The sequence below is a fragment of the Rhipicephalus microplus genome, chromosome 10, assembly GCF_043290135.1.
Source record: "Rhipicephalus microplus isolate Deutch F79 chromosome 10, USDA_Rmic, whole genome shotgun sequence".
Classification (NCBI taxonomy): Eukaryota; Metazoa; Arthropoda; class Arachnida; order Ixodida; family Ixodidae; genus Rhipicephalus; species Rhipicephalus microplus.
In genome coordinates, this window is record NC_134709.1 from 38859133 (window position 1) to 38887090 (window position 27958).

Genomic DNA, 27958 nt, shown 5'->3' on the forward strand with positions numbered 1-27958 from the left:
TGTTGTAGTTACCGGGTGCACACAGGTATCTGCAATCATTGCACAGCCTCCGTTTGTGAAAATGGCGCGCTTTTCAGACACAGCGAAGTAACAACCGAGACTCATATTCGCGTTAATCTGTACCTGTGAGTACGTTTCGTGTTTGAGACACGCGGGGCACATTTCGATCTGCTTGCCATTCTGCGCGCGTGACCTTTCCATTTGCTGCTATCGCGTTCACTGCTTCGCCTTTGCGGCAAAGCTGTGACTTTTTTTCTTCATTGACCCCGCATCAAAATACAGCCCCTGTTGCTGTTGAATTGTGTCCGGTTGACAAGGTTTAGGTGGAACAAGGTTAGGACTGTACAGTTCTCCTAGACTTTTGTTCCCTGCCTCATAGATAAAGTCGATTAGGGCTTCAATGCAGACTTGTTGGTGAATCATTTGAACAGCCCTTTTGTAATACGTAAATAGACATAGACACAAAAAAGGCGCAAGAGGCTTTTTCTGTTCTTGTGGGTGCTTTCGTGTCCATGTGTATTTCCGCGCTGCAAAAAAGAATGGCTATTCATGCGTCTCTCATAACCATGTGGGGGTTTTGGGACGTTAAACCTCACATATCTATCTAAAAAAGCTATTCATAAATTTAAAAAAAAAACCCTAACCGAGGTTTTGCATCCGCAGTAAGGACGACGCCTGAGAAAGTGCCTCCAGTGCCCGCAAAGCAGCTGCAGAGCCCGCGCACTTTCGCCGTGTCCTGGAACCAAGTGGGTGAGAGCTGCCAGGAGCTTGCCGTCACCTCGTCCGCACCTCCAGCGTCGCAGCAGGAACAACAGCAACAACAACAGCAAACAGAGCCACCGCGGCAGCTGCCCAGCGAGCAACAGACGCAGTCTCTGCAGCAACAACACGGAGCTGCAGCGGGCACATCCGTGTTCACGGTGCAGATCGTGGGGGACGCGCAGTCTACGCCCACGATGCCCAGGGCAAACAGAAGCTTTGAGTTCAGTTTCCCGGACAACGGTTAGAAACGCTCGCCATTCGCACGCGTTGTTCCCTCGAAAAGAGAGCCAGTTCTGATACATTTAGATCTTCAAGTAGCTTATACTGCGCAAAGCCAGAGCCGTTCCATTAAACCTGGTTCATAAGCTAGTTCTTTCAAATTTGGTCCGATGGCCCAAGCATGACCCAGTCGATTCGGGGTACGGTTACGGAGCTACGACCCAGCCAATACTCAGCCCGGTGACAAATATATGACTCCCGTGAACTCAGTCTGACGACAAACGTATGATCGGGCTTATAGTGATTCTTTTGACTAAGCTATAATTCACGTGAACTCTATCTGGCGACAAAGGTATAACTCAACCACTACTCAGTCTGATGACTTAAGCTACAACTTGTCCCTCTCCAGACACTATCTAACGCCAGCTCTTCGCTAAAACAAGCTGAAGTTGCGAAGCTCTGACGACCGTCAAACGGTTACCGGTGTATATAAGTAGCTTGCCTTTAGAAATCTTGACAAAGTACGTTTTGTCGCCTATAGTGGTTTGCGTCGCGCACTGCGTAGCGAGAGGTCACTGATTCGACGCCCCGCGACATAATTATTTCTTCTCGTTTTTTTTTTCCTTAGCCACCTGTTGGTATATATTTTGCTACGCTATATCCGTGACAGAAATACGTCAGTCCATGGAGCCGTGGTGGACACTGGCATAAAACACTCTCACCCATTTCTTTTCCATTTCATTCCGCCGATTCGTTCCCGGTGGTTTGGGCCGCCCAATTTTCTTGTAACATGCACCAACTAGCCCAACAACAAGTTAAAAAGATTGCCCGCAGCTTCCCTCGGGGGAACACTGAGGAGGATGCGGAGCATATAATTGGTTAATGGGGTGTTAAAGTGCGACTTACTTGGGTCGATGGCTAAATTGGTTAACGTGGTTGTAGGAGGGGGTGTTAAATGAGTGAACACGTACACACGTATGCGAAAGGGCGGCGCTGGTCGAAGGGACGTCGATCATTGTGTTTGTGGATTCGTTGGAATTCATTTCACCGCGACCTTGGACGTCGACGCGCCGTACAAACCAACCAACGAGCGGCAACTGAGCGAGCGAGCGCCGACCTTGAGTATATATACAGCGCGACGGCGCATGCATTGTCAGCTGTTGAATGTTCTCGAAGCGCGACGGCGCGTCCACTGCGCGTCCACTGGAGAATCATGCGCGTCCACTGGAGAATCAGGAAAAGAGGAGAAGCGCACGCGGTGTGTAGAGGAGGAAGGGTGCACAGATGGTGGAGGAGTGAAGCGCGCGCGGTGTGTAGAGGAGGAAGGGATGCACAGATGGTGGAAGAAGGAGGAGGAAGCTTGCGGACGGCGCCGCACTACAAGCCTCGAGTATTAGATGCTCCGCATCTAAAACAACACCAGAAGAAAAATAAGGTTTATCATGTATTAACCGCTAGCGCTTCTAAAACACTGCCAAGAATGCCGCACATACAGTGAAAATAACTGAGAACTGTGTATACAAAGGACGGAAAACCGAGAAAACCGAAACACGGGGGTTGAAGCTCTTGCACCAGCTTACCATCACGCGACCTATTTCGATGGCGCCCACTCGTACCTATAGTTAAAGCTTAACTAGCTGAATTTTAAATGATAGGCGAAGTCTTTGAGAACTTTTAATGAATTGCATTGACCCACCAACGAGATTGTGAACACGTGGAGTGGCATCTGCCGAATTTAAAAGGCGCCGAACATCATTTGTTAGTGATTATTTGGAAAGATGCCCAAATCCTCTCACTTAAATACTGGCACTTTGACCCATGCTCGCAAATCACTTTGAACTATTGATGTATATCAAACAAAATTAATAATGATTATAACGTTCTGTTTCTGTGGACTTATTGAGGGATTTTACCATGTACTGCATGATTAGCATGCTGCACATTTTTCGACTTATCCGAGACCATTCTTTGTTCACATTTTTCAGAGAGGATGACAACACCTTTCCCGTGTGACTTCGACAAGGAATTCGACATGAAAAGTGAGTCTTGCTTAACTGGTTGTGTTTGTTTTACCTACCAGCCACGAAACGATGCAGCTGGGGCCGACACTAGCTACCTGCAGATCTTAATGCTGACGTCACCCTCCCACAGAAAACGATAAGGAGAAAGCTGAGAAGCTAGCCAATCATTTCGTACAGCAAATATCCAGGCAAATTATATTAAGAGTATATTTAACATCACCAATATCGTAACGTGGAGTTTGTCAAGAAAGCCTCGGGCGAAGAGAGGTGCATGAAATTCATTGAATTCATGCCTACACGTTCAAGGCTGCATTAAAACAAGCTTTAAAGTATTCTGATGGTGTCGTCATGCCAGCAGTGGAACAGGTATGAACATAATGTAATGCTGAGAACGTGTTCTCGATGCGTCACAAAGTTTACACTACCGCGGGTTTGTCGAGTGTCCTGTGGACGGGCCACATGATGTCTGTAACAACACTGAATTGATTTAATTAGCGTGAAACAAACGGAATATAATGAAAGACGTGGACAGCATAGAACAATGCGTGACCATGTTAAGGTCATTTTTTTCTTACATCATGAGGTGTTTCGCAGGTGCTGCACCCGGTTTCGCAGGTGCTTCACATAGTAACTTGGACTAACAGTACAGCTAAAGATCGTTCATCTGACCATTCGTTGTCAGACATGAGCGTCGGCAGGACCTTTGTCTTGGAGAGGGGGGGTGGAGAGTCATGGTGCCTAGTATTTAGTCATGATGGCTGGTGAAGAATGAATTGTGGGAGTGTGGATGTGTGGTTTGAGGGGGCAAGTATACTCCTTTTGTACCCATCTTTCCATGAGTGCGTTCACGACGTCTCGTCCATGCATTGCAGCGTGCGCCGTGTTTGCTGTTGAAGTAGCAGCAGCCTCATAAGAGCGTTAAGAAAGACAACACAAGTTCGAGCACCTTGGAGAATGACTGAACAGTCATGATGAGTGCTGGACATTGGTCCGCCAACAGGCTTTCAAGAGACGGCGTCCTGCGCGGGTGAGGTACCTCGAGCGCGCTCACCGTCCACCAGGACCGCGCGTGCCAGGACTCCAGAGAGGAACATCAGCAGCCCTACAAGTTTCCAGACAGCACGGACGCGAAGTGGTACATATGGCAGCCTCATACTTAATCATTATTAGCTATGCCTAATTATACGCGCCCAACAAGAAAGCATTCACATACGAATTGCATTATAACCAACAACTGGTCGAGTTGGTATGAATTCATGTTTGAAACATTTCCATAGACACAGAAAAAACAGCAAGCTCTCGTTCGCACCTTTTTTTTTTTCTGTGTGCCTGTCTTTCGTGCGCGTTACGATGTTTTGAAGATTTGAAGCTTTAGATATTTAGTACTCCTTTAAAGCGGCTTTAGATGAGTGACATCAAATTGAGAAGGTGAGATTGGCTGTGGCACTTATGTAGGGACATACGCTTCATCGCCGAATATTGTGAAGATGTGAAGATATAGGGCGCCTGAGGGAAGACCACTCTCTATCCACACAATATCAATGGCTATTATTGCTTATAACATAATAAAATAAATCTCAAAGTGTGCAGCGCACCACTGCGTGCAAAGCGCATCACCTCACGTCAACATTAACTTGGTTTTAATGTACCTAAGCGCAGAGCCATCTGCATAATGAGTTTGTGTTAGCCATTAAAATTCTTGCGAGCGCCCTCTCTTATCAAACACTTTACACAGAATGAGAGGGCGCCTCCTTTAGCATTTTCACGAGAATACAAAGAGTGAAGTCGGTGTGGCAGAGCATTTGGGGGGGGGGGGGGGGGGGTCACGCATCTTTGTAGCATCCGAGAGGGAATTATAGCCGCATCCAGGTCGCCTTTGTTGAAAAGAGTTGTCAACGTGGTGCTCAGTTGAACGCGTTTTTGTGTGTGTGTGCGTGTGCGTGTGCGTGTGCGTGTGTGCGCTCGTATAGTCAGCTGTTTACAAAAATAATACCACTCTGGATTCTGCCTCTCCTGACGCTCTAAGTGGCGGAGTTAGGGCCATTCCACGCGCTTCCCGCACAGCCGCAACGCACGTGCCGGCACACCTGTCGCACCCAAGCACAGGGTGAAAGAACGCCGCCTATTGGCACATTTGTCCCCCGCTTGCGTGCGGCAGGGGTCCCGGCACGTGCACTGCGGCTGTGCGTGGAGCGCGTGGAACGCGTGGAACGGCCCTTACAAGATGACGTGACGAGCAGCTCGTCCTGCCGTTGCATTTCTCCCTTTGTACGCGTTCTAATTCGCGGCTAAATTCTGTCCTTGAGGATACAGTAGAATGCTACATAGGCGTGGAGTTTGCAAAGCACGTCATGTTATGCGTTGTTCAAGCATCACTTACCATCTCGTGAGTTTAGGGTCATGTGTTTTTTTTTTCGACTTGCAAAAGTTTTGAGTGCAAAGGGGAAAAGCGTCACGTAGTTTGTATCTCGTGTTAACATGCCGCATCACGTTCTTCAATATATTGAATATTTGGAGTCAACATCCCTCTCAGTGCTTCCGTTGGAGTCTAGGAAGGCTTTTCTGGGAAGGGAGTACTCAACTACGCGTTTATTTTTCTGTTCTTCGAGTTCTCAAAAAAAACCAGTCAACGCTTAAGGCGTTGACACATGCAAAAATTGGTATAAAAACTGACACCCCTAGGCAACAGGCGCAAAAGTCACTCGAGCTTGGTCCCGCCATTTAAGACGCTATTGGAAAGGCGGGAAACAAAGTGGCTTTGACCACGGCGGCAGGAGTTAGCGGCTGCAAGAACGCTTTTAAGGGGGCTTTTCGGAATTCGTTGCTCGCTGTGTTCCATTGTCCCATATGTTAGACGAGTTCCCCACTTGCTGTGTTTGAGAAGGGTATGAAGATATCTCTCGCGGAATGCGAAGAAGTTTGAGGCAGCAACACCTTAATTCAAAATTCATCTAGCGAAAAATGCTAACGAAAAATTGAAAAGGTAATACACTGTAAGAAACGAAGTTTCGACTAAGGTTTCACCACTTTACCCGAGTCGTCATAATAATCATCAGCCCGCCTACGCCCAATGCAAGACGAAGGCCTCTTCCCATGTTCCGCTGGTCACCTCGGTCCCGTGCTTGCTGCATGCTGCCACTTTACACCCGCAAACTTCCCGATTTCATCTGCTCACTTAGCTTCCTGTCTCCCCTCACCCACTTGCCTTCTCTTGGAATCCATTGCGTGCACGATCCTTAATGACCAGCATTTATCTCGCCTTCGCACGACGTGACCTGCCCACGTAAATTTCTCCTTTTCGATTTCGACTGTGATGTCCTTAACACCAGTTTGTTCTCTGGTATACACTCTGATCTCTTCTTGTCCCTTAAGGTTACACCTATCATTTTCCTTTCCATTGCTCTCTGCGTCGTCCTCAACTTATGTTGGGCCCTTTTCGCAATCCTCCAGGTTTCTGCTCCGTAGGGTGAGTACCGATAAGATGCAGCTGTTATATCCACTCTTCTTGAGAAATAGTGACGTGATCGATGGGGGCGAAATGGAGAATTTGCTTGAAGTAGACGAATCGAAAAAAAATGAGCTCAGAACGAGCTCAATGTGCTGCCTGACGGGCTCATCAACCTTATGCTTTCATCTCAGGTGACTCACAATGGCAAGCAAATTTGTTGGAAACAAATTTATCGCCAGCTCTAGTTCTTATTACGCTAAATGTAACGTTCTATTGCAGAAGCGGCGTGGGGTTTTGCGGATGACTTCGATCGAAAATGTGAGTTCTATATATTTCATTCTTTATATTCAAGTGGTGTGTCTGCACCGCAGACGATCTATGGTTGCTTTCGGGATCATATGTGCAAAGCCTATTCTCACTCTAGAATATTTAGAAAGTGATTATGATTGTTATGTTTCTTCTTCTTAAATGCCTTTAAGCAAACGTCTGATGAAAAACGTGTTGTTTTCGAAACGTATTGACACGATTGATTTCGAACCTCAGCATTATTCAGCGTAGGAAACTAAAATTAGTGTATAGCCCCGGTTTTCATGAACTGGAGTGAGTTCCCACTTTCGAGCGACTTCAAACAGCCAATTATGAATTAATGACAATACTGATAATTGTTTTATTGAAGTAATGTTTTTTATGGTTCATGTAGACACTCTTTTGTGGGTAGCAAAGGTGGCGAATTGATTTATATTTTACTGTCATGTAACTGGGATGGAGAATCGCACGGCCAAGACATCGGCAAGCGGCAAATCTGTGTTGACTATCATGCAACAGAAGACGTCCCAAATACGCCAGGCACCTCCTAAAAGGACCCTATTGCTGCTCACTTACAATGCGAAGTGGCCCGTATCGTATTGCAACGTGTAACTTATAACAGGCTGATGTTTTGAACATGAACAGTGTCTGGGAGTTTTAGGAATATTGATACATTAGATGCAACTGGAAATAACCTTTCTCTTTTTCTTTTTCATTTTTCTTTGTTTCGTGCAGCGCGTAGTCGATTTTGGCCGTATGACGCCAAGTCGACGTTCACCAACTTGTCCGGATCCTTCGAGAGCCTTGATCCGTTCAGCAGGCAACATCACGGAAGTAAGCCTTGCATGTCCCTGAAGTGCCGTAAGGGTTTAACCCTTCGAAAGGTCAAAAACTGCAATATTTGGCCTAGTCTAATCGCTTGTCATGAGGGGCTGCCGTTGCATCTATAAAAACGACAGAAAGCGGTCGTCTGAATTCGCATGAAATCTGTCGAATTTCTATTACTAATCACATAATCACACACAGTGGGTGATGTAAACGTTCAAAAGCTACAGTTGAAAATGTTTAGACTTTATCGGTGCCTGTCCAATTCGATCTTTGGACAGTGAAAATTTGGATTCGTTATTCAAAAGTTCCGGATATTCCCGCACACTTAGTAAACAGCTAAGCGGCAATACATCTCGTGCAGACTTCGAAGTGCCGCCGAGCATTGCCAAGCGCATAGGCATGGTGCGGCCAGTGGCGGCCATTGAACTGCCCACAATCTTGGTCACGGGAGGCCTCAACCTGGACACTGGCATCAGTAAGTCACATTGTTTGCTTCCCTCGTGGCGTACATTAGTTAGTGGCCTCAGATACACGAAATAATAAGTATAGAGCAGAAAATATTGATAACCGCATTCCCAAAACAACCGAGAACTCTATAGCCGCAGCGCCTATTGCCAACTTCAGTCACCGAAGAAATGGCTGCATCAGTGAATAATGTATGCGGTTGTATAGGCTCTTCTGTGGTGGCCTTCGACCCATCGTTCAACACGCTGCAGCAGTGCAGTGTCCTGCCTACACCGCTGCACCACCACCGGACCGTTCTCGTCAACTCTGACGTCATAGTCGTCGGTGAGTGCCGCATATGGTTAACGTTCTAGTTTATACAATAAATCGTGCTCGTCCTTGTTGTTTTCCACGTAAGCTTATAGCCTTATTGTTGTCACATCGGCCACATCGTTCAATCACGACACACTGCCAGTTGCTTGGTGCGTGCCAGTATTCAGGCCTGTCAAAAGGTGTCGTCCGCTCAAGTTGACCGTAACAAGTTTGACATTATCTCCCGCGTGCATAAGCCGAATAAGAGGTGTCTTTTGTAACTCACGCACTCAATCGACAACATCTGGACGCCACAAAACAAGAACTGCGCTGGCGTTTCTAAGCCATACTGCTAGACCAGTTAGTTATACACAAGATGAGGCTTCTCAACTTTATTGCGTTTTACCGGTTGTACCTGGCAGGGAATTACACAAAACTAAAATTCTAGGTCATCTGGTAACTATACAGAAACGCTTTGCGCGCAACCCCATTAGCTTTCTCAAACACTCAGCCACTAACTAACACTTTGTGAAAACAAATACATACATTACGGAACGCCGTGAAGGAAATGTGAGGTGCAACAAAGCAACTTCGCAAAGCGCTTCTCCCCAAAAAAAATGAAGCTGCGGGAAAGATCCATAAACTAGCTTCTAGTACTGAGCTAAAGTTGAAGTAGCACTGACTCGAATTTCAACAGGGATTGAACAATTCAAACAACGTGTCATTTCCACCTTTGAAGCCCACATTTTCCCAACGCACGACTGTTCAAGCAGCGTGTTGCATGAACAAGAGCTTGTTTTCACTAAAATTTTGCAAAAAGATGTTGACCCGGTCGCATCAGGTGTATATTGTTTTGTGCATTGTGGCGGCCTATCTCGTCCCTAATGAACCGAAAGCATAAATTATCTGATTATGTAGAAAAAGAATTTGTTCTTGAAAACATAATGGTGGCATTGCTTTTTAATTTACAAAGGCAAGACGTGGTTGCATTGCCTATACTTGCAATATTACGCTCCTGCAGAATGCATACTACTTGCTCTCATTTGCCGCTAATCTCGTAATCATTATCTTTTATCGCTCCTGCAGTTTTACACATATCGCGTTAAAACAGGAGCACTGCACGCAATACACATTGTATTTCCCTACAACGCTCAAGCAAATGGAATATCAAAAATGATTTACAACTCTGCAACAAACACCTTGTATCGGTAGTACTCGGTGATCTGAATCATTTTTACCGAGCTCAAGTTAGGTGCAGTACTTGCGGATGTGCATTTAGGTGGCATGTTGGAGTCTGCGGATGGGCCTTACCTGTGCACACGCCGTTGCTACCGGCTTAACGTGGCCAAGATGCAGTGGAATCGCGTGGCCGATCTGAAGACAGAACGTGCCCACCATGGGCTCGTGTACTGCGACGGCCGCATATTGGCCCTTGGCGGACTGACGCTCGGACGCAGGTCAGATTTATTCATTCAAGAATCGTTTTACTACGAGTTGGAAACACCCTCTCTCTATGACGTAACGATACATGTCACTCGCTTCCTGCACAATTGAAAAGAAAAGAAAAGTTAGCACCTACGAAATCTGAGTAAAGAGCGGAGTTGGCAAGCAAACGCCACCATGTGGCGAAAGCATATGATAGTCCTTCCTTCTTTTTCTAATAAAAACGCTATCCGCCGCCCCACCCCACCTCCGCCTCCTGTAACGTCGCTTTCACCACATGGCACGCGTGTCCGGAGGATTAGTCGTAGTTAGCCACGGGCAGACTCGAAAGAGTCGAGTCCTACTGCATGGGCCGACCCGAAAGCCCGGGCCCGGCCCGGCCATCCGAAGCGCTTCCTGGTGGACCCGGGCTGGGCTCGGGCTTGGGGCTGCGGGCCGGGCTGGACTCGGGTCTCCTGAGTCGGTCTTCGAGCATACGTGAACGTTATGCATTGCATGGTCCAAGGCATACTGTGTCAAGCTGAAGTAACATGTGCAAAGAGCTGGCTTTTAATAAAGCTTAGCGAAGAACACAGAAAAAGAAACGGTTAAGTTTTATTTTTTTCCTTTTCCACAAAAAAAAAAAAACGAACATAACTTCCGGTTGAGGAAAAATGAATTGTACAAACACCATTCTACAAGCATTTTTTCTTTTACCGTTTTTTTCCCATTACACTCGATGCTAGTACATTATTATTTATAACGCTAATGCTAAAAGTGTGTATATCTATACTGATGCGTGTATAATATGGTGTACGCTCATTATACAAATTACTTCATATATATATATATATATATATATATATATATATATATATATATATATATATATATATATATATATATACGGAAAAACGAGCCCTTAGGTATACACTTCTTTCCCTTATATATATATATATATATATATATATATATATATATATATATCTGTGCCAAGACCGCAATATCATTACGAGGCACGCCGCAGTGGGCATTCGGTATAATTTCAACCACCTGGAGTTTTTTAACGTTCACCTAAAGATAAGTACACGGGTGCTCTTGCATTTCGCCCCCATCAAAATTCGATCGCCATGGCCGCGGGAATCGCACCCGCGTCCTAAAACTTAACAACAAAACAGCTTAACTGCTGAGCTACACCGCGGGCAAAGCAACATTTCGATGCATGTACACACCGCATTTTCCATTCGATCGCCTGCTACAATGCGCAATGCATGGTTAATAATCACCATCAACGACTAATATCCTCCAGCGGGGCCGGGCTAGGCCTGGTCATGAACGCGCGCCCCCTAGATAAATTTAGCGATAAACGCCCGGGCCAGGGTTGGGCCCCGGCTTGGAGCCGCATGCCTGGCTGGGTTCGGTGATGTAAGCTAAGGCCGGTGCCAGGCCCGGGTTTCAAGCCACGGGACTGGGCTGGGCTTTATATTTAGGCCTGTGCAGTGCTCCAAGTCCAACCGTCAGTTAGCCTGGCGAGTTTCGCTGTTGACTGAGAGTTGCCGCTATCGGCGGGTGGTGGCGCCGCTTGGTGGAAAGCAATGTTATCCGGGTGCTCATCAGAGAGCGCTTTATCTCCTTAAGTATCCGGCGTGTGTGTACGGTGTATGGCTTCCCGGGATGGCCCACGGGTGCGTCACCCGAGGCTTGTTCCCATGGGCCGCGGTAGTGGATCGTACGTCGGCGTCATTTGCGGTGCGCGGGGTGTTTTGTGCGTGTTGCGTTCTCTGTGTCGCGTATGTATGCGGCTATTTAGCGTGTTGATAGCTATGTGTTAGATACGGCTGGCGAACTCGCGGTTGCAACAACAGTCGGTAAAGTACGCGTGTTCACTCACAATAAATTATGCGTGTCACGTGGCATGTCGTTATGACAATGTTATAAGGGCATGCCAAGTGAGGAAGTGATAATTTGTGGATGACGTAAATAATGGGTCAATTAGTATAAAGAGAGTCAAGATTAAATTAGGGTAGAATATAGGTGAATCGCATATATAGGCGAATCACCAGCAAATACTGTAAGGAGCCTGTGACAAACACGGAAATAACCACCCAATATGTAGCGTTCCCCATCAGAACAAGCCGGACTGGCTGGCTAATTCGTGATCAAGTTAGCTGAGACGCGATTTCAGGACAGATAATAAGTTATGAAACAAACTTAATAGAAGCTCTTTTAACAGTTAATGTCCCAGCACGTGACGCTTTAGACGACAGATGGGCGACCGTATCGCTGTACAACTAAGTTCGGACGAAATGCATGTTCGCCGACTCGGTTGTACATTTTCTACGTAAGCGTCTTACATGGAAGAAGCGCGAAGGAGAATTAGGAATATGTACAGAATCATCACTTCGTCTCGAGCAAAGGTGCTAAGATGCCCGACAGTTTTATTAGAACTTGACAGAACAAAAGAAGAAAAAACAAAGGGGGGGGGGCGAAGTAAGAAGGTACACAAACAAGCTCAGACTAAAACCGTTAGATTGACTCTTCCCTTTTGACCCTCTTTCCCCTCGTATTTTGTTGCGTATATATGTTCTACAATTAAACCAATGTTTCAGCCTGAGCTTGTTTTTGTATCTCCTTACTTTGTCCCGTTTGTTCGCGCTTCCAAGTCATCATAATCAATCTATACCAACTAGCCTGCCTATCTACTCTTCTGCCCCAAAGTTGTCATCAATTATATACCAACTAGCCCACCTATTAATTCTTCTGCCCGAACTGAGTTGTCGTCAATCTATACCAACTAGCCCACCTATCAACTCTTCTACCCGAGAATTGTCCGAATCCCACCATTCTGCCGAACGCAGGCTGGTGTCCACCATGGAGTACTACGACGTGAAACGCAACAAGTGGACCAAAATGAAGGGCTCGCTGCCACAGCCAATGATGGCCATGGGCGTGGCGCTCTTCCGCTCACTCGTCTGGGTCGCCGGTGGTGTGGTGGGTTCCACCGAGGACGACTTGGCATGCTGCACAGCCGTCCACTGCTATGACCCCAGGACAAAGTCGTGCGTACTGGACCACTTAGGGCCGTTCCACGCGCTTCCCGCACAGCCGCAACGCACGTGCCGGGACCCTTACCGCACGCAAGCCAGGGACAAATAGGCCTATTGGCGATGCTGCGGAGAGTGAAAGAGCGTCGCCAATTGGCTTATTTGTCCCTGGCTTGCGAGCGGTAAGGGTCCCGGCACGTGCGTTGCGGCTGTGCGGGAAGCGCGTGGAACGGCCCTTACACTCTAAAAAAATAGCAAGTAAAAAGGGTGTCTTTTTGTCCCACAACAATAATCGTCATCAGGCTTGCGTGCGCTTCCTTTCTTGAAAACTCGGCGCTGGCCACTTTCCCATCGAGAATGCAATGTAACCCTGATAATGGGCATGTCGATCGTGACCGGAATGTAGCGGGCGCGGGGCGATAGCGCAAGGATGGAACGCAATATAGATGACGATTATTGTTGTGGGACAAAAATACACCCTTTTTACTCGCTCTTTTTTTTTATAGTGACAGAGACAACGAACTGCCTTTACTTTTCTTCGTGTGTGTACAGCACGCACGCAAAGCTTTAAAAGAGTCGACAACCGGTTTGCGCAAAGGAAAGCCACTTCTTGAAAGTAGTTATACCTGCAGCAGTTGTTTTTAAAACCCCATGGATATATTGTGAACAATTTTTTTTCCATCCAAGAAGCCTCCTAGCAACGCTATGAAGTGATAGCGATGTTGATAACGGCCCTCGCAAACTTATCATTACCCTCAACGTTGAGTTTTCGCAGAAGCGAGTTAAACTGTGGTCGACCACCTTCATTTTGATATTTTCAATGGTATTTATAAATATATAAAGCAGTTACGCAGCTATAATAAGTTTTCTTAATGTTTATCGTCGTGTGACGTCCTTTTACCCCCTAGCCTTTCAACTCCATGTGGTTTTTCTTGCATATGTTGTAAAAGTGTGTTAAGTGTTACAATCGAGACTGTAACCAATAGTCTGAACATCAATATTTTTGGTCAAATACAAATTAAACAGTAAAGTCAATCTGGTTCTTATCTTTAGTATAAATGTCAGCCCCTCGTACATTTGTATATTAGTATGCTCGCACTTGTTCAAAGATGGAAATTTAATAGAATATTTTTTAGGTTTCAACATGACGAAACTACGACAGAATTATGATAGACGCCGTAGTGAAGATTGATTGATTTGTGGGGTTTAACGTCCCAAAACCACCATATGATTATGAGAGACGTCGTAGTGGAGGGCTCCGGAAATTTTGACCACCTGGGGTTCTTTAACGTGCACCCAAATCTGAGTACACGGGCCTACAACATTCCCGCCTTCATCGGAAATGCAGCCGCCACAGCCGGGATTTGATCCCGCGACCTGCGGGTCAGCAGCCGAGTACCTTAGCCACTAGACCACCGTGGCGGGGCGCTGTAGTGAAGAGCTCCGCAAATTTCGAACATCTGGTGTTCCTTAAAAGAACGCTAAAAATCAAATAACGATTCAGGTCAGCGTGAAAGCTTAATGTGTGACAACGTCTAAAACGACAATATTACCAGCAGCAGTGCTTTACTCACCACGAAATTAGTGTTAATGCACAAGAACACATGCGCCACGACTAAGACATTCGCAAAATGATCCCGTTGACGTCAGACTTACCGCCTAAAATTAATCACTGGTAATCGAGCTAGCTGCTACAAAGAACCTTTAGTGCATCAAGAGACGCAATGAAATGCTGCTTGTTTGTTTCTGTTTGATTCATAGAAAAAAGAGCCACCGGATGTTACTGTGGGGGAATGACGCAAGTGGTTCGAAATTTAAATTTTCACCTGGTTAAACTGGACACGTATAGATATCTAGCGGGGCCCAGTTGAACCAAGCACGCCGGAAATCTCGGAGGCCCCAGCCAGAAATTGTTCAATGGCCGTTGTTGCTGCTGTGCCTCCCGCTACTTTCGTTCTGCTACTACTAGTGTCGGCGACCGTGCAGTAAAGCCGAGAAACCTTGTGAACAGCAACGGTGACGTGAAAGTTGTCACTTGAGGCTGATTGATTGATATGTGGGGTTTAACGTCCCAAAACCACTATATGATTATGAGAGACGCCGTAGTGGAGGGCTCCGGAAATTTAGACCACCTGGGGTTCTTTAACGTGCACCCAATTCTGAGCATACGGGCATACAACATTTCCGCCTCCATCGGAAATGCAGCCGCCGCAACCGGGATTCAAACCCGCGCCCTGCGGGTCAGCAGCCGTGTACCTTAGCCACTAGACCACCGCGGCGAAGCTGTCACTTGAGGCTGGTAATTTAAAGTGTGCTAAAGCGATGCGGGTCACTAAAACGTCATCTTACTTGAAAATAAGCACTTGCTTTTCATAAAAGTACCAACACCGCTTTTTCAGCAATTAACATCGACTTAATATTTGCCTTTAGTGTCCCTTTAAAATGTCCTGTCACGGTGGTCTGGTGGCCAAGGTACTCGGTTGCTGACCCGCAGGTCGCGGGATCGAATCCCGGCTGCGGCGACTGCGTCTCCAATGGAGGCGGAAACGTTGTAGGCCCGTGTGCTCAGATTTGGGTGCACGCTAAAGAACCCCAGGTGGTCTAAATTTCCGGAGCCCTCCACTACGGCGTCTCTCATAATCATATGGTGACTTTGGGACGCTAAACCCCACATATCAATCAAACCAATTCCTTTATCGCATATGCGCGCGTACAAGGAGTGGGGGCAGCCACCCCGTAGTCTCCTAGAAGGGCGTGCGTAAAGCTGCTCCACACATTGATTTAATAAAAAAAAAGGGGGGGGGGGCACTGTGACAAACATTCGTCACCCTCTTCCAGGGGGAACCATGCGCACCCCTATATTTTAACATGCACCTAAATCAAGTAGATGGGCCTCCACAATTTCGCTTCTATCAAATTGCAGCCTTCGCGGCCGAGATTCGATTCCTCGACCTACAAAGCAGCGGTCGAGCACCACAGACCACCAAGGTGCCGAAGATGGAAACTTACCAGTACAATAGGAGAAATAATGTTATGCTGGTTAATACTAGTGTCTTCGTGGTTTTGTCTTTGCACATGAACTCAGTGCAGAGATGGCGTGTATACCCATCGCGCAGGTGGACATCTACCGTGCCTCCGCTGCCCAGAGCATGCGCTTACCTAGGACTGATTTGCGCATCGGGCAGCCTAGTGGCACTCGGTGGCTCCGTGTCCTTGGACCAGCTGCAGCCCGGCAGCCTGGCCGACGTGCTGCGGCTGTCAGACGACCAGCGCTGCTGGGAGCCACTGGCCTCGATGCCGAGGCCCTGCCACAGCTCTGACGCTGTGGTCTTTGGTGAGCTCAGATGAACAGGCACTTTTAGTACCCATTCGCGAATGTATGCAGGCCGCAAGACTATCCTGTCATAGTGCTGCTTCAAGCAGTATAGCTGATTGTAGTTGGTATTGGTTATAGCTATGCAAAATAATACTGACAAACAGGACTCAGGTAGGTGAAAAATTACCGACATTTAGGACATTTTTTTGTTTATGTTTTTCTAGTAATACGTGCCCTGTTCACCAATATCATGTCACAAAGCTGCGAATGACAGTATACCTAACGATGCTTGCATAAGTGCCATTTACTTTTTTCATCACGCTCTTATCCTAAAATAGGAGTGCTGCGAGATGCAACACAAGCACGTGGTCGATGTTACGTTTAAAAGAATGAACATAGCGCTGCGGTCGTTAATAAGGTGTTCCAACCATTCTAAGCACACCCAATGTCAATGTAGATGTCTCGACACCAGCGTAGATGCTTTGTGTGCCTGTCATTTCCAGTTTTGTAGCTGCCACTGCCAGTTTTTCACATAGTTTTTGAGAATAGGGGGGATTTCGTATGGATTTCGAGAACTGAATCCCACGGTGGCACGCCTGCCTGCAGGTGTTACAGCAGCGCGATTAAGTGTGAGCTTTTCCTCCGGTGTGCTCACAGGTGAGGCACTGTACACGTTCGGCGGCATCAGCGACGGCCATGTGTTGGCTGACGTACATCAGCTGCACAAGGGTCGCTGGTCCCTGTGCGCACACCTGCCCGCCTCGGTGCTCGGGCCAAGTGTAGTGGCGCTGCCTGGATCACACGCGGGGGCAACAAGCTCGGCCGTCAGCTCCACCTCCGATTCCGGGGACAACAAGTGAGACCTCCCCCCACCCCGACAACTCCGGCATTGAAGGCGATGCTATCGATACCTCCGATATAGAAACCAATGTTATCGATACCTCCAACATAGAATGCAATGCACAACCACGTTGGGTGCAGGAAGTTCTTGAGGTGGGGTTATCAACACAATCGACCGAGAAGAGAAAGATCTCTTTCACGTTCCAGATATATTGGGCAAATGCATAGGGCGCTTTGTAGCTTTATGGTAGACGGACGGGTGCGTCACTTCTGAAGTCAGACGACAATAAGTATTAGGAACTTATTCCGTAAACTAATTTATTGCTAATTACAAAATATCTTGTAATCGTTGTTCAAGTACACATTGTAGGCAATCATACAATATGCGCTTCTTGCAGTAGCAATGCTCATGACCGAGTATCCTGCATAAGTCCATAGCAGCATTATATATATATATATATATATATATATATATATATATATATATATATATATATATATATATATATATATATATATATATATAGAGAGAGAGAGAGAGAGAGAGAGAGAGAGAGAGAGAAAACTGTCTATGCGCATGGCTAACATCAACGTAACTACAAAAAAAATAATTTATATATATATATATATATATATATATATATATATATATATATATATATATAGAGAGAGAGAGAGAGAGAGAGAAAACTGGCTATGCGCATGGCTAACATCAACGCAACTACAAAAAAAATAATTTATATGAATGCTTGTGGCATTCAAGTCTATATACCTGATCATCACTGTACTGATAGTGTACCAATATACGCGTGTGCAATGACTTTTATGTAATTAATTGTTGACTATTAGCTCATTCCGTTGCAGAGGCGTTCATCACAGCGGTGCTTAACTTTTATATTACCACATCATACGTAGGTGTTGAGCAACTTATGTACAATGCTTACTGAAAGGAATTGTGAAAAAAAATCGACACGAAAGTTTTCAGAGTGCTTTGTGTGTCTTGTATAATGTTCGCATAGCTTTGCTTTCGTTTGTCTTTGTCAATGCAGGTCGGGATGCAAAGACGAAGACCTGATCATGTGGAGCTGGCATAACCTGTGACGTCACGCGGCTCTTCGTAAATTACGAGGAACTAGTCTTATTCGTTTATGTACTGAATACAGCTTTAACGAATCTGCATATCCGTGCACTCCTCTTTCACACCTTGTTTCGCTCCTGAATGACAGGGAAGGATGCCGTGTGTGGAAGGTGTGTATCTCGAATCTTTCGAAGGATAACTACACTGCATTCATCGCCAAGTTGTTATGGAATTGTGGTGGCGAGATCAATGACCACGTTAAGTGTTGGCGCTTGCAAGTATCCGCTAAACTGGCTATCCGGCTTAGCGGGCTAAATGGGAATGCGGCGCAGAAAACCGATTATCCAAACTTCAAGATTAGTCACAGCTGCTTTAAAGAATAGGTGCTCAGTTGGATTTAAAAATATTAGGAAACGAATATCTGGTGATGATGACTTGTTCAAATTTTCGGCTCGATTCCATGTGCAGCTCATATTTTGGTTATGTATAAGTACTACATTATTTTTAATTTTTTATCAGACGGCTCGCAGTGTGCCAGTAAGTTTGTACTATATACATCACGACACTGACGAAAATACTACACGATTACTTTTTGAGAGAGAACCTCTGCGTAAATATACAACCACTAATTGTTCGATGTAAAAAAAATCCCAATTTTAATGGAAGAATATTCGATATAAACTGGCTGGAGCGACGTCCGTGTTGTTATTGGTGAGCTTTTAAGCCCCAACCTCGGTTAGGGAAGACATATGTCTTTCACTAAGCTGCAAACGATGCTTCAGAATGTAATGTTGTTGGGCTATAATTCACAGGTCCAGCAGACAAGCTTAAACTGCATGAAGACAACACATAAGACACAAACACTCGCACACAAAGCGCATCGCGTGTGTTCATATTTTCTGCTCTCACGGGTTTTCTCTATATCGCCCGTTCAAGCTCCACTTTAACATCTCCGCAGTAAAACAATGCGTGTAAAGGAATACGGGTTATAGGGAGCAGTGTTGCAGAAGGGGCGCCTACAATCCATTCCAATTTCGCTCGAGGAAATTAGGAATTCCCCCTATTCCGTTCTTTTAAATTCCTCGGAATGGAAAAAAGCTTAGCCCATTCCCACTCTGGGAATGGCCCGGCAGTTCACTTCAAATCCTGTCATTCCGAAAGCTTGCAGTGAACACAAGAATCTCGCCAGCGTCAATACTAATCACAACTTCGAGAAGCGTTTTTTTTTTTCCCCAATAAGCGTCTAAGTCGCCAACTGTGACAGCAGCAAAAGCAAATAAGTGAAGGGTGGGAAACCGCAGGAGGTTGGGGCGCAGCTAGGGGGAAACAATCAAGTCATATGGGACGGGTGGAGGCTGGGTATACCGCCATAGTAGTTCCGCACGACGGATTCCAACGGCAGAGAGCCGAGGGCATCACGAATAAAAAACTTCAAAGCCTTATTAAGACAGAATTGTGGTAGGCGCGTTGCTTATAAATGGACCGTGCTTGTAATCACGCAGCCGAGTCATTTTAAAAATGCTGTGTTTTTATTATATGAAAAAAATTAACAATATTTAAAAATACTGTTAAATTTAAGGCTCTGACTTACCGATGTTTGGGAGTTTGAAAAACAGCTCGTAGACGAGTACATTTTCTACTTTAGAAAAAAAAAAGGCGTGATTCCATACCGCTCCATTCCACCAAGCGTTGTCTCCATTCCGTCTGCATGACAGGGTCACGATAACTATAAGAAGTGTTGCGCGAGGTTGCCCCTCCGGAGTCGTGCCGATTCCGGAGTGGCGACCCTGCAACACTTCTTTGGGGAGGTGAGCGTTTTGCGTGCAGTCTGTTGCCTCAACGCGAAGCAGCGAGAGAACAGCACGTAAGAAGGGTATACGAGCCGTTTGGGTATGCATACGCGCGACAGCGCTCGGGGCTGCGCCCTTGTGATCGAAATTCAACCTTGCTGCTCTAGCGACGATCCTGCTGGCGCTAATCTCCTTCGCCTTAAGAAAGACGGGCGGGCTTGAGGGGGGGGGCAATCGACGGCGTGCATCGCGCGCGGCATGATGTTATCAACACCCTCTCAAAAATTGATGTTATCCCATGCGCCCTCCATGCGACGGAGATGGCCGGCTTCGTTTCATCTCGGCTTCATCCGCATACGTCGCTCCTGCTCGCGTGCTTTTATTTGCGGGTAAAGCGTACGACGTACCAGGCGGTGTTATCAATTCGGCCTTTATAAGGATTTCGAGGGTGACGGCAAAAACCCGTCGGAAAAGTCCGTGTAATTTCTATCGCGATAACAGCCTGATATCAAAGTAGAGGCCTACACATCGCCACCCTCTTAGCCTTTGTTCAGGTCATGATGAAATTGTCTACGATAGCGCGCAAGATTACGGACGCTAAAGCAAAGAAATGCAGCGTAAAAATCCTGCATGTTCGGGTCATGCCACCGCGGGCAGCCATGACCACCTAGTTTGCAAAGCGTGCGTTACTATACGGAACCATGCTGCTTTATCAGTACCGAGTGGTAGTATAATATGGCGTCTTCACCTCTAACAGTCAAACAGTGCGTAAAACTTTGTAATAGAGGACACAAACAAGATATAACATGCTGTTCTCTCCCTCGAGTTTCCTCGTATAGTTTCCTCGCGGTATACGAGTAACAAACAAGTCCAACTGGATACGCTCGTCTAAACCTCACGTTTGTATAGTACAAGCACCATCTTTCAACTGCCATGTGTGTGAAGCGGAAACGGTTACAGTGGATCGTGACCATCGGTGATTAAAGTGAACAATGTCATTAAAAAGCCAGTTCCGCCAAAAGGGTGACAAATGAATGCGGTGGCAACATATTCGAATGTTTTGCGAAGCAATTACAGCTGTAGCCTTTTTAGAAGCAATTTTAATTGTAGTAAACATGCACTTGCTAAGTAACGGTGTTTCCTGCGGCGCGGCCATATAGTAGATCACCACAACAAGGCTCGTGCGTGGTGATGGCCTTGATATACAAAGTGAGACTGGCAGTCAACCCGTTTAGATTCGATCTCACCTAACTCTAAAAAACGCTCAGCCGGTGTAAGAGAACACGGCCGCTCTAGATACTCTTTCGGCACTGTTTTTAGGGGCGAAGCTCCTTAGGGCGTGGGCTGTGCGTCCCCTGTAGCCTGTATGTAGCCACCTCTAGTTTAGTTCTTGCAGTGTTCACTAGATGGCGGTACCGTCCCCTGTATGTAACCACCTCTAGTTTAGTTCTTGCAGTGTTCACTAGATGGCGGTACCGTCTCCTGTATGTAGCCACCTCTTGTTTAGTTCTTGTAGTGTTTACTAGATGGTGGTACTTGTAGCTGATGATGAAAAGATGCAAGATGTTATAAACTAGAAAGCGGTACTTGTAGTTGATGAAAGACGCGAGATCTTATAAAATAGGAATGATGTCACATATGGCGCGTGTCATTGGTTGAAGTCAATCGTTCGATTTAGTGCGGCGACGTACGCTAGGGGGAGCGATGTAATAAAATCGAGTGGGCAAAATGTACAGAGGATTCATGGTTTACCAGGTTTACCTCCGGAGCTTCGCCCACTCATCATCATTCACTTCGTGGATATGGCGGAATTTTTTCTTGTTGAGAGCGCAGCCCGTAGAAGCTCCTGCCTGCTATGTGGGCAGAAGCGACTCGCCGATCGTTGCCGCGATAGCGCAGCAACCATAATACCCCCCCCCCTCCCCCCGTTCGCTTTCGAGATAAGCGCGCGCGCAGATGACCGCGGCCGGAAAGGCGATATTCGCTCCGTAGAAAGAAGAGGCTATAGCGCATCCTTCGCCGTGTATACACATTCATATACATATTCGTGAATGACGGTGTCGCTGGCGCGGACGGCAAAAAAAAAAACAGCCGGAACTGTGCATATAATTGCTATAGCAATAAAACAAATTTGAGCAAAAAATTAGACGGATTCAGAATGGAGCAAGTTTAGTGTTTACCCTATTCCCTATAGTTCTCGTATACTTTGCGTTGCTTCTCTTGTACTCGCGCCCGTAGCTGAGCGACGGGATCGGAGCTCTTGAGGGCCTCCTCTGACTCTGCTTCCACGGTGAGACGATCATTGTGCTGCAACGAGTGACACACCGCCAGAGCATGTGCTCTACGTGTAGAAGGGATCTCCGCAATGCGGACAATCGGGCTCGTAGACGTCCGCGCACTTGCCGACTCTGGCTAAGCTGGGGATATGAAGCAGTTTGTAACATGCGAAAGGTGGAAGACTGATGCCCAGAGCGCTTGGCGTGAGGCGGGGGATAGACCCTCCTGCTGAGTTTATATAGTACTTCCTCACCTCGTTGAACGTCTGAGGTGAGTCCTTGTGGAGCCCCGCACCCGCGAGCACCACTTGCCCGGCGCGGTGGATAAGTTCGCGCGCTCGGGCCAGCTCGTTGGCATTCGGAACGACGGGTGGGCAGTATGCCCCACAAGGCCAGGGAACCAAGTGACGACGTGGGGGCCGACGCACCTGCCACAAAGTAGCGTGGCCACCTTCGCCGAGCCAGAACTCGAGGCAAAAGCCCTAACCACCGCCGGAGAATCCATGCAGATATGCGGTCTGCTTTCATCGCGAAACCAGGGTGTTGCATTGTGTTATAGAGTAAGGGAGAGAACACCTACAGAGCAGGATTACTCCTTCCGGTCGCTAAAGAGTCGGCATTTAGTTCGCAAAGCGCACACTGTCGGCGTGGTGGCGCAAGGCCCACGCGCTTTCGCATGCATGCAGCTCGTATTAAGTGGACGGTGCGACCTTCGACGACAGTGTAGCTCTGACCTACTGGACCTGCTCTACGCCATCTACAGACGCCGACAACATCTCTCGCAAGTGTACCTCGTCCTTGGACTCCAGTGACCGTGCTTCCATCTTTCCTGTCTCTCCTATCCCCTCAGTTTGTTGTCGCTTCTTTTTCTTCTTTTCTACACCTTTACTCCTACCCTTTTTATCCCTCCTCACCCCCATCCCTTGTGAGCTACTGTGGCAGTGTCACTCATTGAAGCAGACAATAACGGGGCTCACTTTTCCCTTCCTTTCTCTTTCTTAAGAATCGCTCGCACCATTTAAGCAGACGACGCTCTCGACCTGCGCCCTTCGACGATGAGGAACGTAGGCTGCGCAAGAAAGTAATGCAATACAGTTGAGATATTGCGCGTGCCATGTGCTCGTAGACGTGATAAACAGCTGCACAAAACCAGTTTGTCAAGATTTTTGTCGCAACTTAAAGAAAAAACAGCAGCCACGGGCCTGTTTCCGTGCAACATGAAGACAATAACTTAGTATTCGGTTTTGCGCCGAGCAGCCAATATTGCGGCTATTCTGCGTGGCAATTTTTTTGTAAAGCTGCCAGCCACGGAAGATCGAGCGAGCTTCTGCTAAATTTACTCAACAATAGGCCACAGTTTGCCCTAGCGACACTAATGCATAATATTATTTCCATGTTGAATAAAGGCAAGCCTGCCACTCATTTTCTTTCTTGTCGAGGCAGAAAGCATGAGGAATACGTTCAAGGTTTTATGCAGATGTTTAACAAGAATACGAACGCACGCAAGGCACAGTTTACTGACTGAATCTTGTGTCTTACACAGAGTTAATATAACAGAGTCAGTATATTAGCTCTAAGGTATGCGCACCGAATCGCCTAAGCCCGCAGAACGAGAGGGTCGTCTGCTGGTGCCGCAATAAAAGTGGTGCGCAGCGGCGAGCTATGTGTGGTCGACATGCGAATGTGCGTGAGCCTTGCAGCGCCACCCTGGCTGTGTACACACGGTGAGCCACAGGCCAACACTTTGGCGACAGGAAGGAGTAATCCTGCTCCGTAGGTGTTCTCCCTCTTTCTCTATACCACAATGCAACACATTGGTTCTACGCGCACCCAAGAGCGGCGGCACAAGTACCATCGGCCACCCGCTCCGAGGGTCCTGTTTCAATACGCGAGTACTGTACACTGCAACTTAACAGTCACACTCGGAGTACAGACTGTAACATACCGATCATACCTCAAGCACGAGCATTAGGACACAAGCGCGCATTTTCGTTTAAAAAAGTGGTAACGTATAAACAAAAGTTGCCGACACAAACTAGATAAAGTTGAACTGAATACGGTTCTTACCACCTTTGCGCAGTGTCATGACGTTGTGACGGTAGTCACCGCGGTGGTCGCTACAGTGGTCCCTCCATCAGGCACTTGCAACGGCGGTCAGCAGCTGCAGCAGCAACGGCACGACATACCAAAACATGTCCTTACTGACCAGTTTCCGCTATGTGACCAGCACAACGGTCCCAGTCTGTCGCGTCTCACCCTACACTATAGTCACTGTCACAAACGCACAAAGCAGCGCGATCTCGGCAGTCACCATGCGACTCTTTCTGTCGAATTCGCAGAGCGCACCGGTCTGTTGTCCAGCGGCAATATGAAAGCTTGCGCGGTTTCTTCTGAAGCGTACAAGTTGTACCGGAGATACCGGACATGGCGGGCCGCACAAGCCATAGCCTCATCGATACAAAAGTGAAAGCTCGAAAGTTGGTGCCATGAGCAGCCGTCGCGGAACTTTCAACGGCGATAGGCCCTGAGCAGACGTAACTCATGAAGGCGCATTTAGCAGTAAGAAGAGCTGATATGCATGGTGGGCTGTCCTCAGCCGCTCTGACAGCGGTGCAGTCGCGGAACGACGCCTTTTCCGATGCCAATGCTTTTTGCGCTTCGACAGTGGTCAGGGTGACGGTCCGCCCGTGTTATCAACGCCATGAGCGAGTGTTGGACGATAAGAATAACGTAGCATAACGCATCGCTCCGCGATAGCACTCCTGCAGCGGCCGTGACAGTGCAATCGTTGCTGCCGTCTGTTTCGTGCTGCAGCATGCCCGAGGGTGAGCTAAGCTGCCTGCACCGCACGCATGCAGCTCCACTCGACGTCGCCTCCGTTGTCGTTTTCGCCAATAATTTGATGTGGCCGCGTTCACCTGTTGGTGCACGAAGTCTAGAGGAAGCACACGGGCTAACATTACGGTACTCTCACGGTTGCTAACAAATTACCATCTTTTGAAAGCAATGATGACGAGTGGGGCCAAGCGTCCGTCCATCCGTCTGCCTGTGTGTCTGTCTATTCGTCCGTCCGTCTGTCTGTGTGCCCGTCTGTGCGCGTGTTCATCCATCCATCTGTGCGTCCGTCTGTCTGTCTGATACTGCCGGTTACGCCTGACGCAGGACAAGGTTAGACAAGAGAAGGTTAGACAAGGCTAGCCTCGCCCTTAAAAAAAACAAAAAAAAACACGACTGCTCCCCCTGCACAAGTGTTCAACCCCGTATATGCGACACTGGATATTTACCTCCAAAGCAGCAGTGCCGGTGGGAGATTTCTCCTGTGCGTTGTTTAACAATAAAAATTCGCAGCGTAAGCGTTAACTGAAAGCGACTGCGGCTTTCCATAAGCAGTGATTGTCATGTTCCTGTAGGAAGCACCGGTCAATCACTGCATGCTTTGCGCCTACCCAGGTTTCCCTCCTACGCAACGCGGCGATAAGCGCCATCTACACATGGTTCCCTTTAGCGGGAGATGGTGTAGTTTCTTTTTTTTTTTTTCGCCTTTGCTACCACTCCTACAGACATTGTCTCCTCCTCGCCACTTATTTCTTCATAAAACACGCGGACGATGCCAGCTTTGAGCGTTCGGACTGTCAGCATTTCGCGCTTTAACGGCTACACGCCGTCATCTCAGCTCGCACAATCGAACATCCACCACACGAAGGGACAAGTTGATCGCGTGCCGTAGACATTCGAGACAAGACAGAATGGGCGTGCGAATGCACGGCAATGCAACGTATGAAGCTCGTATACCTTGCAAATGAACCAATTGATAGCTCATCACGTCACTTGAACGGACTACCGGGGGAAAGACGGGTAACATCAGAAGGGAAGCGTTCTTTGTGCATTCAGAGGTTTTTCAGGGGCCGGAAGAAATCACGGTTTGTAGCGAATGCAAGATGAGAACGGAAACGACCCCTTGGTTCTCATGACGTTCTGTGTTCGGTACCCAACTGCTTTTCACGATAAAGGTGAGAAGGAAACGGTTCTTGGAACTAAACATCGGGGGTCCTCGGGCACCATTATTGTCGAAAAAGTGCGAGACCAAAGCCCTGCACATTAGACAATAATAACATTGTCTGAAGTTTTACGTCCCGAAACCACGATAAGATTATAAGGGACGCCGTAGTGGGGTGCTCCGGAAATTTAGGCCACCTTGTGTTTTCTGCCGTGCCCTGACATTGCACAATACCCACCTAAATGCAACCGCCGTGGCAGGGAGCGTACCCACGGCCTACGGTTCAGCATGCAGCCGAGCACCGTGGCCCGGACCACATTAAGAGATTACGGGGGACAGGTCCCTACGAAGTAAATATATGGGTTTGACCTGGTGCCCCCTTTTAGATTATTGAAGGGGGGGGGGGGGGAGTAAGAAGAAATGACCGCCAAGGTTTCGTTACACAAACAAGCACACACAAGACACGCGTTTGCAGCTGTCTCTGTATTTGATATCCCTGATGACGCCACCGACAACTCCAGAACAGCGCCGACAGCGGAAACGTGAGAAAGCTTGCATTCGTTGGGTCGATGGCACAGTCCGGTAAAAAAAAGAAAGAAAGGCCAGAGAGCAACTGCGTACCGATGATCTGGCAGCCGATGGATAAATGGATGGATATGGCTGTACCCTTTAGATCGGGCGGTGGCTAGCGCCACCAACGTGATAGCGGCGTCAACGTGATAGCGCGCTTGCAGCTGCGAACGCCTGCTTTTGGCGGGAGTCTCTCCAGCGGCTTTTCTTTGGCTGCGACGTCTGTGACCGCTTGTGGATCGACAACCATTGTGATTAACGCATTGCGAAACGCATTTAACTGCTCATTACACTCCTCCTCCGTGACAGTGATTATGCGAGGCACAGTGTGCGGCATGTGAAATAAACACTGTGGTAAACCCAAGTCCAACGTGCGTCTAACCTCACTAAGAAGCACGAACATGTAACCAATAATGGTGAAACGCTTCAGAGTGGCGTCGGGTTGCACCCACTGCTAAACATCGGGGCTGCACGTTACCAATTGTACGGAGGGCTAGGGCGGCGACTTTTTTTTTTTTTTTACGCAAAAGTGTTTTATGCCGTGGCCCACCAAAACTGAAGTGATATTTTCGTCGCGGATGTGACGTCGAAAAGGTGCACACGACCGGGAGGCAAAAAAAAAAAAAAAATCCACGCCTCTAGAGCACATTGTACTGGAAATCGCCAAGCCTCTCCTCCTATTTAAACACGCTTCAACAAAGTTCGGGAAGTGTTACAATCTTGTAACACAAGACGGCAAAAGCCTATAGTGGCACTCATGAAAGACAAGGCGAACCCTTTTTTCGTGCTGTGCTCGTACTGACTTAGAAGCACGGGCAGTTTATTCCTCCTCCATGAAGTGGATGACGAGTGGGCGAAGCTATAGGTCTTAAAGCCCATAATGTCTAGGTTGAGGTCGCCGACTAGAACAAAGGGTTCAAGCTTGTAGGTGTTTTATATTGGTCTGTCACCATTATGATTGTTATTTGTCTATCGTAAATCTTTTTTATTCACAAACACACATATGTTGCATTTAGCAATGGCTTTCTAGCCATCATGAGAATGGGCAGTGAGCGTCGACGACAAAGTAAGGTCCCCAAGTCCATAACCTGTACCGTGGAAATTGCGCAGCTACGAACTAGTGGCGAGAGAGAAACTCTATTCAGCAATAAGCCAAGCAGCAAGTACGATTTGTTGCCCGCAAGTACGAATACTAGGCAAATGTGTGTACTACCCATCATTCCCATGGTCGCTGAAGGATCGCAGTGCCAGAGTCCCCTTTAATAGAGAGAGAGAGAGATTCAAG

The 27958-nt window shown here is 47.4% G+C and overlaps 1 protein-coding gene and 1 long non-coding RNA gene across 2 annotated transcripts in view; one reads left to right on the forward strand and one right to left on the reverse strand.

The window, feature by feature from the left end:
- Positions 1 to 18063, forward strand: part of LOC142774846 (uncharacterized) — a 51597-nt gene extending 33534 nt beyond the window's left edge. Inside the window, exons 11-21 of the mRNA XM_075875988.1 lie at positions 664 to 1002; positions 2967 to 3020; positions 4003 to 4137; positions 7492 to 7590; positions 7946 to 8059; positions 8257 to 8373; positions 9620 to 9797; positions 12621 to 12821; positions 15923 to 16140; positions 16780 to 16978; positions 18012 to 18063. Of these exons, the coding sequence (XP_075732103.1) occupies positions 664 to 1002; positions 2967 to 3020; positions 4003 to 4137; positions 7492 to 7590; positions 7946 to 8059; positions 8257 to 8373; positions 9620 to 9797; positions 12621 to 12821; positions 15923 to 16140; positions 16780 to 16978; positions 18012 to 18063 (1706 nt within the window). The remainder of the gene's footprint in view (positions 1 to 663; positions 1003 to 2966; positions 3021 to 4002; positions 4138 to 7491; positions 7591 to 7945; positions 8060 to 8256; positions 8374 to 9619; positions 9798 to 12620; positions 12822 to 15922; positions 16141 to 16779; positions 16979 to 18011) is intronic.
- LOC142774362 (uncharacterized) overlaps positions 1 to 24745 on the reverse strand; it is a 59096-nt gene extending 34351 nt beyond the window's left edge. The window contains exon 1 of the long non-coding RNA XR_012886358.1: positions 24174 to 24745. This is a non-coding gene — a long non-coding RNA (uncharacterized LOC142774362). The remainder of the gene's footprint in view (positions 1 to 24173) is intronic.
- Between the last annotated feature and the right edge of the window lie 3213 nt (positions 24746 to 27958).